This window comes from Marmota flaviventris, chromosome 17 (genome assembly GCF_047511675.1).
Source record: "Marmota flaviventris isolate mMarFla1 chromosome 17, mMarFla1.hap1, whole genome shotgun sequence".
NCBI lineage: Eukaryota > Metazoa > Chordata > Mammalia > Rodentia > Sciuridae > Marmota > Marmota flaviventris.
The window spans coordinates 32,551,716-32,568,451 of NC_092514.1; the positions used below are offsets into that span (position 1 = coordinate 32,551,716).

Genomic DNA, 16,736 nt, shown 5'->3' on the forward strand with positions numbered 1-16,736 from the left:
CGGTATTCAGTCCCCATCAATGAGACACTGAACATAACTCCAAATGACATCTGTTGGCTCCTTGGGGATTTCTGACAATGTAATAAATCAGGAAAGCAACTTCCCTGGCGGTGACCACCAACTGAGAAAAACAGCAGTCTGACATCTCAATGCCATTATGGAGATGTCCAGAAAAATGACTCCTCATGAATGAACTAAAAAGAGAAGTGTGGATCTGTAAACACTGAAGAGTGACAAGAACCAGGTGCAGGAGTCCACTGGCTTTCCCAGCCTCCCTAGGTTGATGACAGACGGCTAAATTGGCTGTGCTGTTTGGAGACTGGCCCACCACCCCTTCTTTCAATTAGTGCATATAACCTTACCAAAGCAACATGATAGCACAGAGGAATCCCTCTTAGACTGAGCCTCCCAACCCCCTCCCCACTCCTCCTGCACTTCTCTAATCTTGAATCTTCTAACAGAGCTCAACTAAAGGCCATATCTCTTCACTACTGATTTTCTTCTTAGTGTTTTCAATACTTAAGCGTTCTACTAATTAGCAAGGACAGGCTGGAAGCTGATGAAGAAATGAGGCTCTGTAGCTGGGGATGTGGCTTAGTGATAGAACATGCCTTACCTAGCATGCCTGAGGTCTTGGGTTCCATCTCCAGCACAGGGCAGAGGTGGGGTTTCAAACCTGGAACTAATGGACAGAGGTGGGGAGGGAGGGAGGGAAACAGTGTGGAATAGTATACTGGAAAAACAAGATGGGGACAAACAGCCAATGTTTCTCACCAGCTTTTCAAACCTTAAAGTTTTCTCCTGTATGGCCGTCACAAGTTTTACAGATTTTCAGAAAACTTCCTCTGTCCTAAAAACTCAGTTCTGAGCATTATTTGATAATCCAATTTGATCCTGAGGCCTGTTACACACTTCCTCTATAGAGAGCTCCACCTTCCACCTCAGGGCTCTCCCCAATGGTGGCCACCCCGAGGTCATGGTCATGGTTAGATGAGCCTTGGGTTCAAGCAAACCAAGAGAATTAGGGAAACTACCTGGTATGGTGCCTGTCCTCTGTATGTAGGATGATGCAGGGGACTGAAGTGGCTCTGTAGAGCAATTTTCTGCAAAGTTCTGCTGCTTAGAGCCAGTGGGTGGACATGAAGGGCAGTCTGGGCCCAGGCTGTGTTCTGGGCCAGGCTAGTTCTGAGCTTGGAGAGTAAGGTCAATCTTGTGTTCCTGGTATCCAAGGACCCAGGTTCTCTCTCATTAATAGTGTGATGTATGCACTGTATACCACCTTTGTTGTTTCAGGTGACTCTGGAGAGTTCTCTGGATTTGAAAGTGAATGAGCAGGAAGGACATCAGATGGTACAGACTATCTATTCCCTCCCATAGTTCATCTGCAGGAAAGAACTAGGAAAGGTTTTCCAAGAGAACTTTCTGGTTTTCCTATATAGAAGACAACTAACTGCTTCCCAAGAAGTTAGGAACAGAATGAGAATAAAGAAATGGAGAAAATAATCTCACATAACACAGTGACTGTGCCAAGCAAGACCCACTTGTTATTTTTTACAGGGTTCGGTGCCCCAGGTCTTGCACATGCCAGGCAAGCGTTCTACCACTGAGCCACACCCCAAGCCCCAGAACCCTCTGTCAGATCTGGGACTGTCTCCTCGCCAGGTCAGCAGCCCCAGCCTGGTCTGCTTCCAAGGCTTGGTTCATACAGCCCTCCAGAGTGACAGACACAGAGGGCCTTTCTCCTTTGGAGAGTAACAAGAAATGAGAACACAGGAAACTTGGCCATGTCATAGAAGGTACCAGGAAACTGTGATTTACAAGGAAAAGTGCACATGCTTCCACTGTCTTCATAAAGGGTAGTACTAAGCCCTGTGATCTGGCAGTCCATTCACTCAACCAATTCCAGGAACATTCTCAGCGTTCTGGCTGCAGAGGTGACCTCCAGTAGTGGCAGAAGGGGGAAGGAGCAAGATCCAGGCTTCCTCATCCAAGTTGCTGGACAGGCATGTGGCAGGGAGTAGGGCCCAGGTGTTGGAGGGTATGGCTGCCATGGTGAGGCTCCAAGAGCCAATGACAACTTGACCTTCAAGGGCAGCCTGGAAACAGCAACTGAACCACAGGGGCCTTTCACCCACTGCTGCCTCCATGGCAGCAATGAGAGATAATCTAAACTGCCTTTTTATAACCCAGCCCTTAGTCAGCTTCTCCCACTGGGATAGGAGTTCAGACAGGGCATGGGAGAGACACAGTAGCAACCTCAATGTCCCAAAAACTCATGACTGAGGATATAAGAGTCACTGAGTAGGGGAGGGGTACAGGGGCACTTGGGGCTTCCAGGAACTGTGTTCGGTGCCCCTCGTGTGCTCCTAAAGTCTCTTCTTAATTAGTTTCTCAAGTTTGCGGATGCGAGATGATTCCTGCTCTGGTGTAGGAGCCATCAGGGACAGAGAGCTGGAGCCATCTGCCCCTGAGGGCGGGGTGGGAAGTCTCTGGCGCAGGAGTTCCAGCATGTTGCTCTGTTCACTTCTCTTCAGCCCCTGAGGGTGGAAGAGAGAGGAGAGTTAGTGGTCAGGAGGTGGCTCTGCAATAGCCCAAAGAGACAGTGCACCTCTGGGTCTGCTGTTGGCATGGCTTCTACCATCAGCATAATTATTTCAGGCTAAGGACAAAAGCTTTCTTCAGAGAAATTATCAGCCTTCAGTAGTAGCCTGGGAGAAAGTGGAGGAAGGAAATAATGAAGGAATTGGGTAGGAGAGAAAGAAAGGGTGAAGAAAGGAGGACAGGTAAAGATGGAAGGATGATCTTCCTGCTCCTTCCATTCTGTCCTCTCCTGAGCAGTAGCTTCCAAGCATGCAGGGTGGTCCAGAACCCTGAAGCTAACATGCCCAGGACTACCCTCCTGGAATCCAGGTTGCAGGGAGGACTAGCAACATGGATTTTTTTTTTTTTTTTGTACTGGAGATGGAATCCAGAAGTGCTCTACCACTTATCTATATCCCCAGCCCCTTTTTATTTTTTAAAGACAGTGTCTCGCTAAATTGCTGAGGCTGGCCTTAAACTTGTGATCTTCCTACCTCAGCCTCCTGAGTTGCTGGGATTTCAACCCACCACTCTGGGTCCACAACTTGCATTTTTTTTTTAATATTTTTTTTAGATGTTGATGGACCTTTATTTTATTCATTTATTTATATGTGGTGCTGAGAATCGAACCCAGGGCCTCACACATGCTAGGCAAGTGCTCTACCACCAAGCCACAACTCCAGCCCCCACAACTTGCATTTTTGAGGCAGCCCCTCCATAACCCATATCCCACCCCCTAGAGTAAGAAGGATGAGTAGGAGTTGACAAGAAAAGATACTGAGCTCACCTTCATGTCCAGTATCTTCTGGAAGGTTTCTGTGTTACAGTCTGTAAGGAGTTTGATGTAGTTGTCCACAAACACCACCAATGGTTCATGGGGGGCCATCACTACCTACCAAGGGAAGGGACACAGAAGGCCCTTAAGGCTCATTCTAGGCAAATGTTCTACCTCTGAGCCACACCCCCAGCCCCTAAGCCTTATTTTATATTTTATTTAGAGATAGGGTCTCACTAAGTTGCTTAGCACCTTGCCATTGCTGAGGCTGGCTTTGAACTCACAATCCTCCTGCCTCGGCCTCCCAAGCCATTGGGATTACAGGGTACACCAGTGTACTTGGAGGATTGCCATTTTTTTGTTTTTGTTTTTTGGTGGTGCTGGGGATTGAACTCAGGGTCTTGTGCATGCGAGGCAAGCACTCTACCAACTGAGCTATATCCCCAGCCCCCCTTTTTTTTGGTACCAAGGATTGAACTCAGGGGCACTCAACCACTGAACCACATCCCCAGCCCTATTTGTATTTTATTTAGAGACAGGGTCTCACTGAGTTGCTTAGTGCCTCGCTGTTGCTGAGGCTGGCTTTGAACTTAGGATCCTCCTGCCTCAGCCTCCCAATCCACTGGGATTACAGGCGTGTGCCACTGTAACCCTCTGGAGGACTGCTTTTTAATGTGCAGATTTCTGGGTCTCTTTTCTATGTATTCTAATTCAGTGGGTCTGGGCAGGAGATGTTTTTAAAAAATAGGGACCATTTGGGAAACACAATGTCAAAGGTCTCCGGTTGGACCTTTCATGGGTACCTAGTGCCTGCTCCTTCTGTCATTTTGTTGTTGTTGTTGTTTTGTTATTTTGGTACTGGGGAGTGAACCCAGGAGAGTTTTACCATTGAGCTATACCCCCAGCCCTTTTTATTTTTTGAGACAGGGTCTCACTAAGAGGCTTAAGGCCTAAATTTCTGAGGCTGGCCTTGAACTTGTGATCCTCCTGCCTAAGCTTCCTGAGTCACTGGGATTACAGGTGTGTGCCATACCCAACTCCTTCTGTCTATTCTTGACAATCGGGCAACAAAAGGAATTGATGTGAGTGGATCTTCTCAAAAACAAAAATCCCAAAGGTTCCTTACTCTTTTGAAGACCTAAAATCTGGAACTTCATTTAACTACATTTACTTAAACTACCAATTAATATACAAACAGATGGCACTGCAACCCTCAGATTCATTTCCATTTGGTTTTGGAAAGCAGAATCTGATTTTTCTTCCCTCAGCAAAATAATTTTATTTTGAATTCCTGAGAATGTACGGGAGCAGTGAGGAGTATCTCCCTCAAAAGTCCTTGGCAGATCACTCCCAAACTGTATGCTCTCTCTGCAGAGAGGACACCAGCTGGAGAAGAATCCATCAGGCTACTTCCAGTTTCCTCAGGCCATGGCTCAAGGCTTATGCAGGGCCTTTGCCTGGTCCCATGGTGTCTGTGGGCTGCTGCTACTTTTTTTTCCTGTCATCATTTGAGTTATTGTTTGGGAAGAGAGCCTGAAGAGCCTACAGGCCCTGGACTTTCAGGCCTTATCAGGTAGTACTATTTGTTCTCTAGCCTCTGCCCCTCTTCTCATGTTATCGTTGGAAATCATGGTAGGTGTTCAAGACATTCTTGACAGCACCAGCTGAAGTACAATATCTTGTTAAGTGATGCTAAAATCAAAACAAAGAAACAAACAAAAAACCCATTTGCTGATTAGATTCTGTTACCACAACATTGTTGAGTTCATTTAAAGATGGTAAAGCACAGAAAGCCAAAAAGGCTTATGTGGGAGGGGAGGATAACTGATGTTCCTGCTGAGAGGCAAAGTTCCTAACTTATACAACTTGATTCACAATGGCAACTCCTTCTAACTCTCAGTCTTGGCCAAATCTTATTACAAGAAAATCTCATGACAACAAAGAATTCCTTCATCTGAAAGAATTACTGGTCCCCAAGTAATTGTCCACTGACTTCAAATAATATTTGATGAGGCCAACATTTAGTCTAAACAAAGGATGCAGATGATCCTTAGGACTGGTGGGGATAGGCCTTATGCTGGGCTTTCAAAATCAGAACCCCCTGGATATGGGATTAGATATATGACCAGTTCCTTAAAACAGGATCCTTGAGGAAGACACAATCATTACCTTGAGGATCATCTCAGCCCGGGTCATGCCTTTCACGACAATCTTAGTGTAACTGGCAGGTGCCTTCCTCACCACCTGTGAGCCAATGGAAGGGAGGTCCAGCAGGACCATCTTCAGGGAGTGGGTGTCCAGCAGCAGCTGTGGGGAAAGCAGTGTGTTACCAGCCACTTCACAGGGACATGATAACTAATGAATCCATCAGATTAATCACATTTTCCTAATTATATACATAATATACTCTCATTGCAGAAAATTTGGAAAATAAACAACAAAAAATACTTTTAATTTCTTTATTCTGGGAAAATAAGAAACTACAGTTAAATGTGGTAAAATTCCTGCTGTTCAGTTTGTGCACTTAAAACTAAATCAGAATCAATATTCTGTGCATGTGTATATATGTATGTATACAGTTTTATAACCTGGGTTTTCCACTTTAATATATAAAGTTTTTGTATTTCCCATCTTGGCAGTCTGGAAAAAATCATGAAGCTGGGCATAATGGTGCATGCCTGGAATCCCAGCTACTTGGGAGGCTAAAGCAGGAGGATCTCAAGATTGAAGCCAGCCTCAGCAACCTAGTGAGACCCTGCCTCAAAATAAAAAAGGGCTGGGGATGTAGCTCAGTTGTAGAGTGCTTGCCTAACATGTGTGAGGCCCTGGTCTCAATATCCAGTATTGGGAAAAAAAAATCATGATTTTTTAATGGCTATACAATATTCTGTAGGGTGTGTGTGTGTGTGTGTGTGTGTGTGTTTAAGATATTAAACCATCTATTTAGTTTGTTCCTAGATTTTTATCATTAATAATAAATAGTGGGCTGGGGTTGTGGCTCAGCGGTACAGTGGTTGCCTTGCATGTGTGAGGCACTGGGTTCAATCCTCAGCATCACATAAATAAATAAAATGAAGATGTATTTTTAAAAAAATAACAAATGGTGAGGTAGTGGACAGCCCTGTATACATATTCTAGGTGCATGAATGGCAGTCTTTGGGAGAGGCCAAAGCAGTACATTTTTAGGGTTCCTGACACATATGAACCTCTTTTTATACACAGACAGATATTTTATATATAATATATATATATGTGTGTGTGTGTGTGTGTGTGTGTGTGTGTAGGTGGGTATATATATATATATACACACACACACACAATATCCCTATTTTTTATTTTTTTATGTGGTGCTGAGGATCGAACCCAGTGCCTCATGTGTGCCAAGTGAGCACATTATCACTGAGCCCTAGACCAGCCTCACATCTGAACCTCTTTACAAATGAAGAATACATACACACTTGCTAGCAGCCCAGGCTCACTCTCATCAGCAATGAAAACTTTCATAAATATATTGGTTATTCATTAGGCAAAAAATGGTAATTTACTATCGCTGTTTTTAGATTTTTTTTTTTCCTGGATGCTAGTGAGAATGTAGGAGAGTTAACCAAATTTAAATAAGTCTTTGCAACAATCCACCTTTTCCTGTTTGTTCTGGATGCTAATTATTTGGAAGGCTATCAACTTTTCTGACTGACCACCAATGGCTAGGAATGATGCTAGGAATATTTTATCACATTTAGCATTTAGTCTTCATCTTGTTTGTTTGTTTTGGTATTGGGAACTGAACCCAGGGTCTTCAGCATGGCAGGCCAGTGCTGTACCACTGAACTACATCACAAGCCATTTTTAAAATTTTATTTTGAGACATGGTCTAAGTGGCAGAGGCTGGTCTTGGACTTTTGATTCTCTTGCCTTAGTCTTGCAAGTAGCTGGGATTACAGGTGTAAGTCACTGTGCCCAGCTGCTTATCACATTCAGTTTTCATGAGGCCCTGTCCTTATGAAGGTAGTTATTTCTATTTTATAGATGAGAACATCAATGATCCATATGTTTAATAACTTGCCAAGACAAACTAATGAACAAGAGACACTATTACTGTAAGGCTATGGTAATTATAATTTTGACAATGGAAAAAAGGCTCTGGGAAGACATCAGTGTTTTATCTAGAACAACTTAGGTGGCACAGAGGTGCACACCTGTAATCCAAACTACTTGGGAGCTTGAGGCAGGAGGACTGAAATTTCTAGACCAGTCTTGGCAATTTAGTGACACTGTCTCAAAAAAGAAAAAAGAAACAACAACAACAACAAAACCACAAACCAGAAGAGGCTAAGTATAATATTGACCAAGGAATGATATGCAGAACACATAAAAATTCCTACAGATCAAGAAGAAAAAGACTGGGGTTGGGGATGTAGCTCAGTGTTAAGAGCACATGCTCCTCATGAGTGAGACCCTAAAAATTCAATCTCTAGCACACACACACACACACACACACACACAAAAAAAAATCAATGAGACAAAGAATACAAATAGGTAATTCACATAAGAGGAAACTCAAATGCCCAAAAGGCATTGCATTATTAGTAATTGGTAAATGCCAATTAAAACTATAAATACAGGGGCTGGGGATGTGGTTCAAGTGGTAGTGTGCTTGCCTAGCATGAGTGAGGCACTGGGTTCGATTCTCAGCACCACATAAAAAAAATAAATAAAAAACCCAAAGATATTGTGTCCACCTAAAACTAAAAAATAAATATTAAAAAAACTATAAATACATGTCATTCATATCTATCAGACAGTCAAAAATTTTAAAGTTTGATAAAGAAAAAGACTGGGTTTGGGGTGTAGCTCACTGGTAGAGGGCTTGCCTAGCATGCATAAGGCATTGGGTTTGATGCCCAGGACTATTAAAACAAACAAACAAACAAACTTGAAATGGATGTGGCATTGAAATTCAAACTTATAGTGACTATAAATTGATACAAGCATGGAAACAGTAATATCATCTTGCTTGAAGATACTTATAACCTAATAGAGCATTTTTACTTACATCCTTTAGAGAACTTGACCATGTAAAAAAATGTTCTCTACACCCACTGTTTGCAAAATATTGGAAACAATTTAAGTGTCCATAAAAAAGAGAATGAATAAACAAATGGTGGCATATTTATGCAATGGAATATGATGCTGAAGTTAAAATGAGTGAACACAAATGACACACATCAACATGAATTAATCTCAAAAAACATTGAATTGGGGAAAATAAGCAAGAGGGGAAAGGACATGTATGGTATGATTTATACAAAGCTTAGAAATAAGCAAAACAAAATCATGTATCATTTGGGAATATATATACACATATAACATACCAAAACACTTATGGGAATGGAAAAATCAAAATGAGAGTGGTGTTTACCTCTGGGCACGGACAGAGGATAATGGCAGGGTGGAATCCACAGGAGGCTTCAGCAATAACTGTTAACGATTTACTTTACATTAAAAAAAAAAAAACTCTACAGAAAAAGTGGGAACATGTCACAGATTTTACTAAGTGGTGAGCTGATGTTCTTTACATTATTTTCTATACTTTTATTAACAGGAAATATCTTTATTTTTCTTAAAGTACGCCATTTGAGGCCTGGCAACTTTGTCTTCGATATAGCAAATTTTAAGAGCCTTGTCAAAATCAAAGTCACGTCTTGGCATTTATTTGTTGGCAGGAAAAAAAAAATACCCAATGATTGTATTTTAAAACATATGGGGATACTTTCTACTTTTCTATTTTTTAAAAATATTTTTTTAGTTGTCAATGGACCTTTATTTATTGATATATGGTGCTGAGAATCAAACCCAGTGCCTCATACATGCTAGGCAAGCACTCTGCCACTAAGTCACAACCCCAGCCCTACTTTTCTATTTTTTTACTTTCCAAAATATATAATATTTATATATAATATATATAATATTTAATATATAAAAATTTCCAATTTATATATTATATATAAATAATTGTATAGTTTTAAGTGACAAGATGAGTTTTGAATGAACCAGAAATAATTCTGTTGTTAGGGGTGATGGACTGGGGATTAAACCTGGGGGCACTTTACCACTGAGATATATACCCACCCTTATTTATTTACTTATATATTTATTTATTTTGAGACAGAGTCTAAGTTGATGAGGCTGGCCTCAAACTTGTGATCCTTCTGCCTCAGCCTTCCAAGTCACTAGGATTACACATGTCCACCACCACATCTGGCACAAGACATCCCTGGCCAGTAACAATAAAATTATGACTTTACCAGACAGATGAAGAGATGAAAACCTTGACCTCAGGTTTTAGGTAAGTGATGTAGACAGAAAAGAGGAACTAGCAGCTGTCTGTGGGGAAGTAAAGATAAAAGGTCCCATTTATCATGAAAATCTGCCCCAAGTTTCACCTCTGAAAACAGCCAATAGTTCATCTCTTTAGGCCCGAGGCACTGAGCAAGAAGGCCATTGCCAAATTTGTTTGTGCCTCAGAGGTATTTGGGGTGGTGCTGCTGGTGAGCTGCTGAGGTGCAATGTTGGCCAGAGTGCTGTGTCTGCAAAAATGAAGTCACTGAGGGCCCCAGGGTTTGATGCCCAGCTCTGCAAAGAGCCTCACTTCTTGTTTTGTTTTTTGATACTGGGGATCGAATCGAGGGACACTTAACCACTGAGCAACACCCCGAGTCATTTTATATTTTATTTTGAGACTGGGTCTCGCCAAGTTGCTTAGGGCTTCTCTAAGTTGCTGATGCTAGCCTCCCACTTGTGATCCTCTTGCCTTAGCCTCCTGAGTCGCTGGGATTACAGATGTGCATCACCTTGCCCAGTGAGCCTCACTTCTTAAACTGCCTCCTGCAATTTTGGGGGACACTATAGCTACTGGTAGGGATGAAAAGTCTTAAGTAGAGAAGCTAAAGGCACATCCCTAGAAGGTGAGGAACCATATATGTGCTGCAAAGTTCTTCAGTGAGGTGGCATAGGGAGACTAGGTCAAGATATCACGAATGGACCAAGGTGGGGACAATATATCTTGCTTCTTAGCTCTTTCAACTTTGTCACTGTTTTTTTTTTTTTTTTTTTCTTTTGCAGTGCTGGGTTTGATCAAACCCCAGGGCCAGGAGCTACATCACCAGTTCCTCCCCCCACCTTCTTTTTTTTGGGGGGGGGGTACTGGGGATTGAACTCAGAGGCACTCAACCAGCCACATCCCCAGCCCTATTTTGTATTTTATTAGAGACAGGGTCTCACTGAGTTGTTTAACACCTCACCATTGCTGAGGCTGACTTTGAACTCATGATCCTTCTGCCTCAGCCTCTCGAGTGGCTGGGATTACAGGCATGTGCCACTGCGCCTGGCCAGTCACCTTTCTTAATTAAACTTTAAGTACACAAATACCAAGCATACAGCTCAGGAAGCTTTTACATGTGTACCATACCCTACTGCCTGTTGGAAGTCACAGGACATTTCTGGCCTCCCTGAAGCCTCCTTCATTCTTTTTTTGGTCAGTGCTCTCTTTGCTCCCAACAAAGGGAACCACTCTTCTGCCCTCAATCACCATAGATTAGTTTATGACCCATCAACCTACTATGCACATTCTTGTATGTATTTTTGGTGGTCACAAGCCCTCATTTCTCCAGCATGGAAAGTACTCAGAGAATTGCTGGATCATGGGCAGGCATGTTAGCTACAGCAGAGACTGCCAGCTAGTGTTCCAATGTGGTTATGCCAGTTGTCATTCCTGCCAGCACACATCCAAGTTCCAACTGCTTTACATCCTAATCAACACTTGGTTTTGTCAATCTTTTTAAAAATTTAGCCATTCAGATGTCATTGTGATTTTAATTTGCATTTCCCTGATGATTAAGGTGCTTTCTGGATATCTTTTTTTTTTTTTTTTCTCTTTTGAAGTGTCAATTCAAGGTCTTTTGTCACTTTTCTACTGGTAGATTATCCCCCCCCCCCTTTTTTGGCAATGCTGGGGATAAAACTCACACTTCCTAGGCAAGTTTTTCACCACTGAGTTACATCATCAGCCCTGATTATCTTTTTCTAATTGATTTGCTAGAGGTTTTTAAAAATAAATATTTAGAATATGAATATTTTCTCTATTACTTACTGTTCAACTCTCCTAATGGTACCTTTTGATAAAAAAGGATTTCTTTAAGTACTTCATGTAACCAGTATATTTTCTTTAATCTTTTTAAAAACTATTTATTTTTTAGTTGCAGTTGGACACAATAGCTTTATTTTATTTATTTTTTTAATGTGGTGCTGAGGATCGAACCCAGGGCCTTGCATGTGCTAGGCAAGTGCTCTACCGCTGAGTCACAACCCCAGCCCCAATTTTTTTCTTTTAATTTTTTGCCCAAGGAATCTTTGCCTAACCCAAGGTTATAAAGGTATTCTTTTATGTCTTCTTCCAGAAGCTTTGTTATCTTACCTTTTACTTTCAGAGCCACAACCAAACTGGAATTTATTTTTCAAGAATTGAGATATACTAATTAATGTGTTGTAAGATTTACCCATTAAAGTTTATAAGTTAGTGTTTCTAAAAATATATTCACAAGTAACACAATCATCACCATTTCCTAGTTCCAGAACATTTCATTGCCCCACAAAGAAATTAGGAGCCACTCCTTATTTTTTTGTCTCCCTTAGCTCTTGTCAATCATTAATCTACTTTTCATTTTATGGATTTCCCTATTTTGGGCATTTCAGATAAAAGAAATCATGTATACATGGCCTTTTGTGTCTCTCTTCAATTAATGTAATGTTTTAAGGTTCATCATGTTGCAGATTAAATGAGTCCTTTATTCTTTTTAATGGTTGAGAAATTTTCCATCATATAATTATATCATATTTTGTTTATCCATTCATCAGTTGATGGACATTTGAGTGTTTCTACTTTTTGGTTATTATGAATAATGCATGAGTAATGCTGCTATGAACCTTTATGCACAAGTTTCTGTGTGAATATATTTTTTTAATTCTTTTGTGTAAATGCCTAGGAATGGAATTACTGGTCATATGGCAACTCTATGCTCACCTTTTTTTTTTTTTTTTTTAAAGAGAGAGAGAGAATCTTTTTTATAGATGGACACAACACAATGCCTTTATTTTTTTTTTAATGTGGTGCTGACAATCGAACCTGGGTCCCCCCTGTGCTAGGCGAGCGCTCTACCACTGAGCCACAATCCCAACCCTATGCTCACCTTTTTGAGAAACTGCCAAACTGTTTCCCAAAATGGCTGTACAGAGTTCTAATTTCACAAGCCTCACTAAAATTGATTTCTGAGTATGGTACGTGAGAAAGGTCAAGATAAATTTTTTTCTAATATGAATATCCAATTACTTCCCTTCCAAACTGAATTATGCCAGTTTTGTCATGAATCTAGTATCTATAAATGTGTGGGCCTATTTCTGAACTCAAGTCTGTTCTGTTGGCCCAATTATTCCTGGCGTCAGGACCACACTGCCCTAATTACAATAGCATTAAAATAAATTTGTGTATCCTGAGGTGTAAGTTATCTGTTCTTTTTTGTTAAGATTATTTTAGTTGCTTTTGGTTGTTTAACTTTTAGAATCAGTTTATCAATTTACACACCACACCCCAAAATACAAACACATATATGTATAATGCTAATGGGATTCTAATTAGAATTGTGTTGTATCTGTAGATTAATTTTGGAAGTACTGATTTCTTTTCACTTAATGTCTTTTAATTGATGAACATGAGCTGTTCCATTATTTTATCTTAAGGGTATTCTTTAATGCTTCTTAATATTGTGATTGAGTTATTCTAAGATATTTAATGCTTTCTGATACTATTGAAATATTTTTGTCATTGTTTTTCTTTTTTATTGGTCTTGAACTTGATTCTCTTTCCTTACCTTCCCAAGAGCTGAGGTTATAGGTACATGCCTCTGTATCCAGCTACAAATGGTTTCATTTAAAAATTTCACTTTCTAAATTGTGGCTGATATATAGATATATATTTTTAATATTGGCCAGCAACCTTGCTAAATTTATATTCTAATACTTCATTTGTAATTCTTTTAGATATTACATTCACAATCATATTCTCTGTGAAAAATGAAAAGTTTTGTTTCTTTTTTATAATCTGTATACTTCTGTTTCTTTTAAAAAAAATTCATTTTAGCCAGGTGTGGCAGCACCTACTATGATCCCAGATACTTGGGAGGCTGAGGCAGGAGGATAACAAATTGGAGGCCAGCTTGGGCAACTTAGCCAGACTCTGTCTAAAAATTAAAAATAAGATAAAATAAAATTAAGGGCTGGTGATGTAGTTTAGTGGTAGAGTACTTCTGGTTTCAATTCTCAGTACTGCTATTTTTTTTTTCTTTTTCATTTAATTTTGTTTTATTTTTTCATTTTATTGTCCTAGCTAGGACTTCAGAAGTAATTTGGGATGGAGCAGATACTCCATCTCAAGAAAGAGAAAAGCTTTCTATATCTGGCCATTAAGTGTGATGTTTATTGTATCCTTTTCCAGTTATTGGTTCATTTATTTCACATTCTTCTTCAGTGCTGGTTGGTCCTTCCACTTCCAAGGTTGTGAACTCTTCTGGGGTGGCTGGGCCTTCTAGCTGTGTGTGTCACAATGGGAGGGCCCTTTTGACCACGTGACAGGAGAGAAGTGAAGCTCTCAGTGGGAAGGACCATCTCAGGGATAACAAGATGGGTTAAAGCTTAGTGGGACAGAGGAAATGAAGGACTTTGGGAGTAGGTAAAAGCTTCCTTCAGAAGGCATTTTAGAAAGAAAAAGTGCTGTGTAAAAGGGGAGAGCGCGCGCACACACACACACACACACACACACACACACACACGAGATGAAGGAGACAGCTCGGTTTTTCTGAACAAAAGTTCTAAAGTCAAAAAATCTGCAAGGAAGGGGCTGGGGCCACAACTTGGTGGTGAAATACTTGCCTAGCTTGCACCAAGCCCTGGGTTAGATTCCCAGCACCACATGAAAAGATAATAATAATTAAAAAAAAAAAAAAAAAAAGGAAAGGAAAGAAAGGGAGAAGAGGTGGAAGGAAGCTAGTTTTTTTTTAAAGAAAGAGAGAGAGAGAGAGAGAGAGAGAGAGAGAGAGAGAGAGAATTTTAATATTTATTTTTTAGTTTTCGGCGGACACAACATCTTTGTTTGTATGTGGTGCTGAGGATCGAACCCGGGCCGCACGCATGCCAGGCGAGCGCGCTACCGCTTGAGCCACATCCCCAGCCCAGGAAGCTAGTTTAATTTCAGAAATTTTGTATTGATTCCTAAACTAAAATCTTACTTTGGATAACTTGAGTGGGAATATGTGGGGTGAAACACTGTTTTTTTTTTTTTAAACCTTTCTATTATGGAGAATTTCAAATATACGTGAAGGAAATGGAGTGGTATCTTGAGGCCTTATATATCCAATACACAGCTTCAACAACCAAAACTATTCTGTCATTCTTATTTCATCGAAGCGGCCAATTCAGTGGCATTCAACTTGGGCTGATTCTTCTTCTCATAACCCCCCACCCCAGCTGGCAACATCTGGAGACACTTTTGGTTGTCATACCTAAGAATGTCACTGGCATCTAGTGGGGAGAGTAAGAGATTCTGCTTAACATGCCCCACAAAAAAAATTATCTAAATTGTCATTGCAGAGGCTGAGAAATCCTGCTATATTCACCCCCTACCACTTGCTCAATTTTTTTTGAGGCAAAATATATACACATTGAAATGTATAATTTTTTTTGGGGGGGGTCATATCAGGGATTGAACTTGGGGCACTTGAACATTAAGCCCCATCCCCAGCCCTATTTTGTATTTTATTTAGAGACAGGGTCTCACTGAGTTGCTTTGCACCTTGCTTGTGCTGAGGCTGGCTTTGAATCTGCAATCCTCCTGTTTCAGCCTCTCGAGCCTCTGGGTTCATAGGTGTGTGCCACTGAGCAAGGTGAAATGTGTAATTCTTAACTCTGTAATTCTGACAAATGTCCCATGAAATCTATATATGCACTCCTAAATTTTTATTTATATCCATTATCAGATTCAATAATTTCTCTATGATGTAAAATTGTTATTATTAAACAGATATTAAATTTTATCAATCCACTTTTTTTTTTTTTTTTGGTTGGGTCTTTTTTGGTACTAGGGATTGAACCCAAGGGTACTTTACCACTGAGGTACATCCCCAGCTTTTTTTGTTTTTTTATTTTGAGACAGGGTCTCACTAAGTTGCTTAAGGCCTTCCTGAGTTGCTAAGGCTGGCCTTGAACTTGCAATTCTCCTGTCTCAGCCTTCCAAGATTCTGGGATTATAGGCATGTGCCATAGTACCCAGCTCCATTTTGTTTTTAAGGATTACTTAAAAACACCCAGCCACCTTTTCGGGATTTACCTAGAAGAAGTGTGCCTGAGAATAACCATCCTACTTTCTCATTTTTCCAACTGCTATGCTAAATATAAATCTGACTTTCTTTTTCCCTCTCTGTGGTGCTTGTACTTTAAAAAAAAAATCTTTATATTTGCTTTACACATTTTTTTTTTGTTTGGATGGCTTTGAATTAGGTGAGTTTAAAAAGTCAATATGGTCAAAATATGGCATATACATGTAATGAAATATTACTTGGCCTTAAGAAATTTTTGACACATGTAGAAGAACTGGGAAGAAATTAAAACCAGCCAGACAGAAAAAGACAAATACTGTATGATTCCACCTGTATGAAATACTTAAAGTAGTCAATTTATAGAGACAGAAAGTAGGATGTGACTGCCAGGGCTGGGGACAGGAGAGAATGGGGACTAGATAGTGAATGGGTACAGAGATTCAGTTGGGAAAGAGGAAAAAGGTCCAGAGGTGATGGTGGTGATTGATGCACAGCAACGTATATAAACTTCTAGACACTAAGCAGATACTTAAAAATGGTTAACATGAGTTGGGCAGGTGGCACATGACTGTAATCCCAGTGACTCAGGACGCTGAGGCAGGAGGATCAATTTAGAGAGGCCCTAAGCCATTGAATGAGACCCTGTCTTAAAAATAAAAAATAAAAATAAAAAAGGCTGGGGAATAGCTTAGTGGTAAATTTTTTAATTCTTCTTTTTTTTTAAAGTTGGACACAATATCTTTATTTTACTTTTATGTGGTGCTGAGGATCGAACCCAGGGCCTCACACATGCTAGGCGAGCACTTTACCACTGAGCCACAATCCCAGCCCCAAATGGTAAATTTTATGTTACATATCACAAATTTTAAAAAGTCAATATGGTATCTAAAGATAATACAAAGGAAAAGAAAATAACTTTATAGACACAAAGTATACTGCTCAGAGTATTTTAGACTACA

The 16,736-nt window shown here is 40.3% G+C and overlaps 1 protein-coding gene across 4 annotated transcripts in view; it reads right to left on the reverse strand.

The window, feature by feature from the left end:
* Positions 1–1,522: 1,522 nt before the first annotated feature.
* The window catches only part of Vps53 (VPS53 subunit of GARP complex), a 145,043-nt gene continuing 129,829 nt past the window's right edge, over positions 1,523–16,736 (reverse strand). For all 4 annotated transcript variants that reach the window (XM_027924437.2, XM_071603931.1, XM_071603932.1 and 1 more), the window contains 3 exons: positions 5,525–5,662; positions 3,368–3,472; positions 1,523–2,537 (listed from right to left, as the gene is read on the reverse strand). In XM_027924437.2, coding sequence (XP_027780238.1) covers positions 2,367–2,537; positions 3,368–3,472; positions 5,525–5,662 — 414 coding nt within the window. In that variant the 3' untranslated portion in view covers positions 1,523–2,366. The remainder of the gene's footprint in view (positions 2,538–3,367; positions 3,473–5,524; positions 5,663–16,736) is intronic.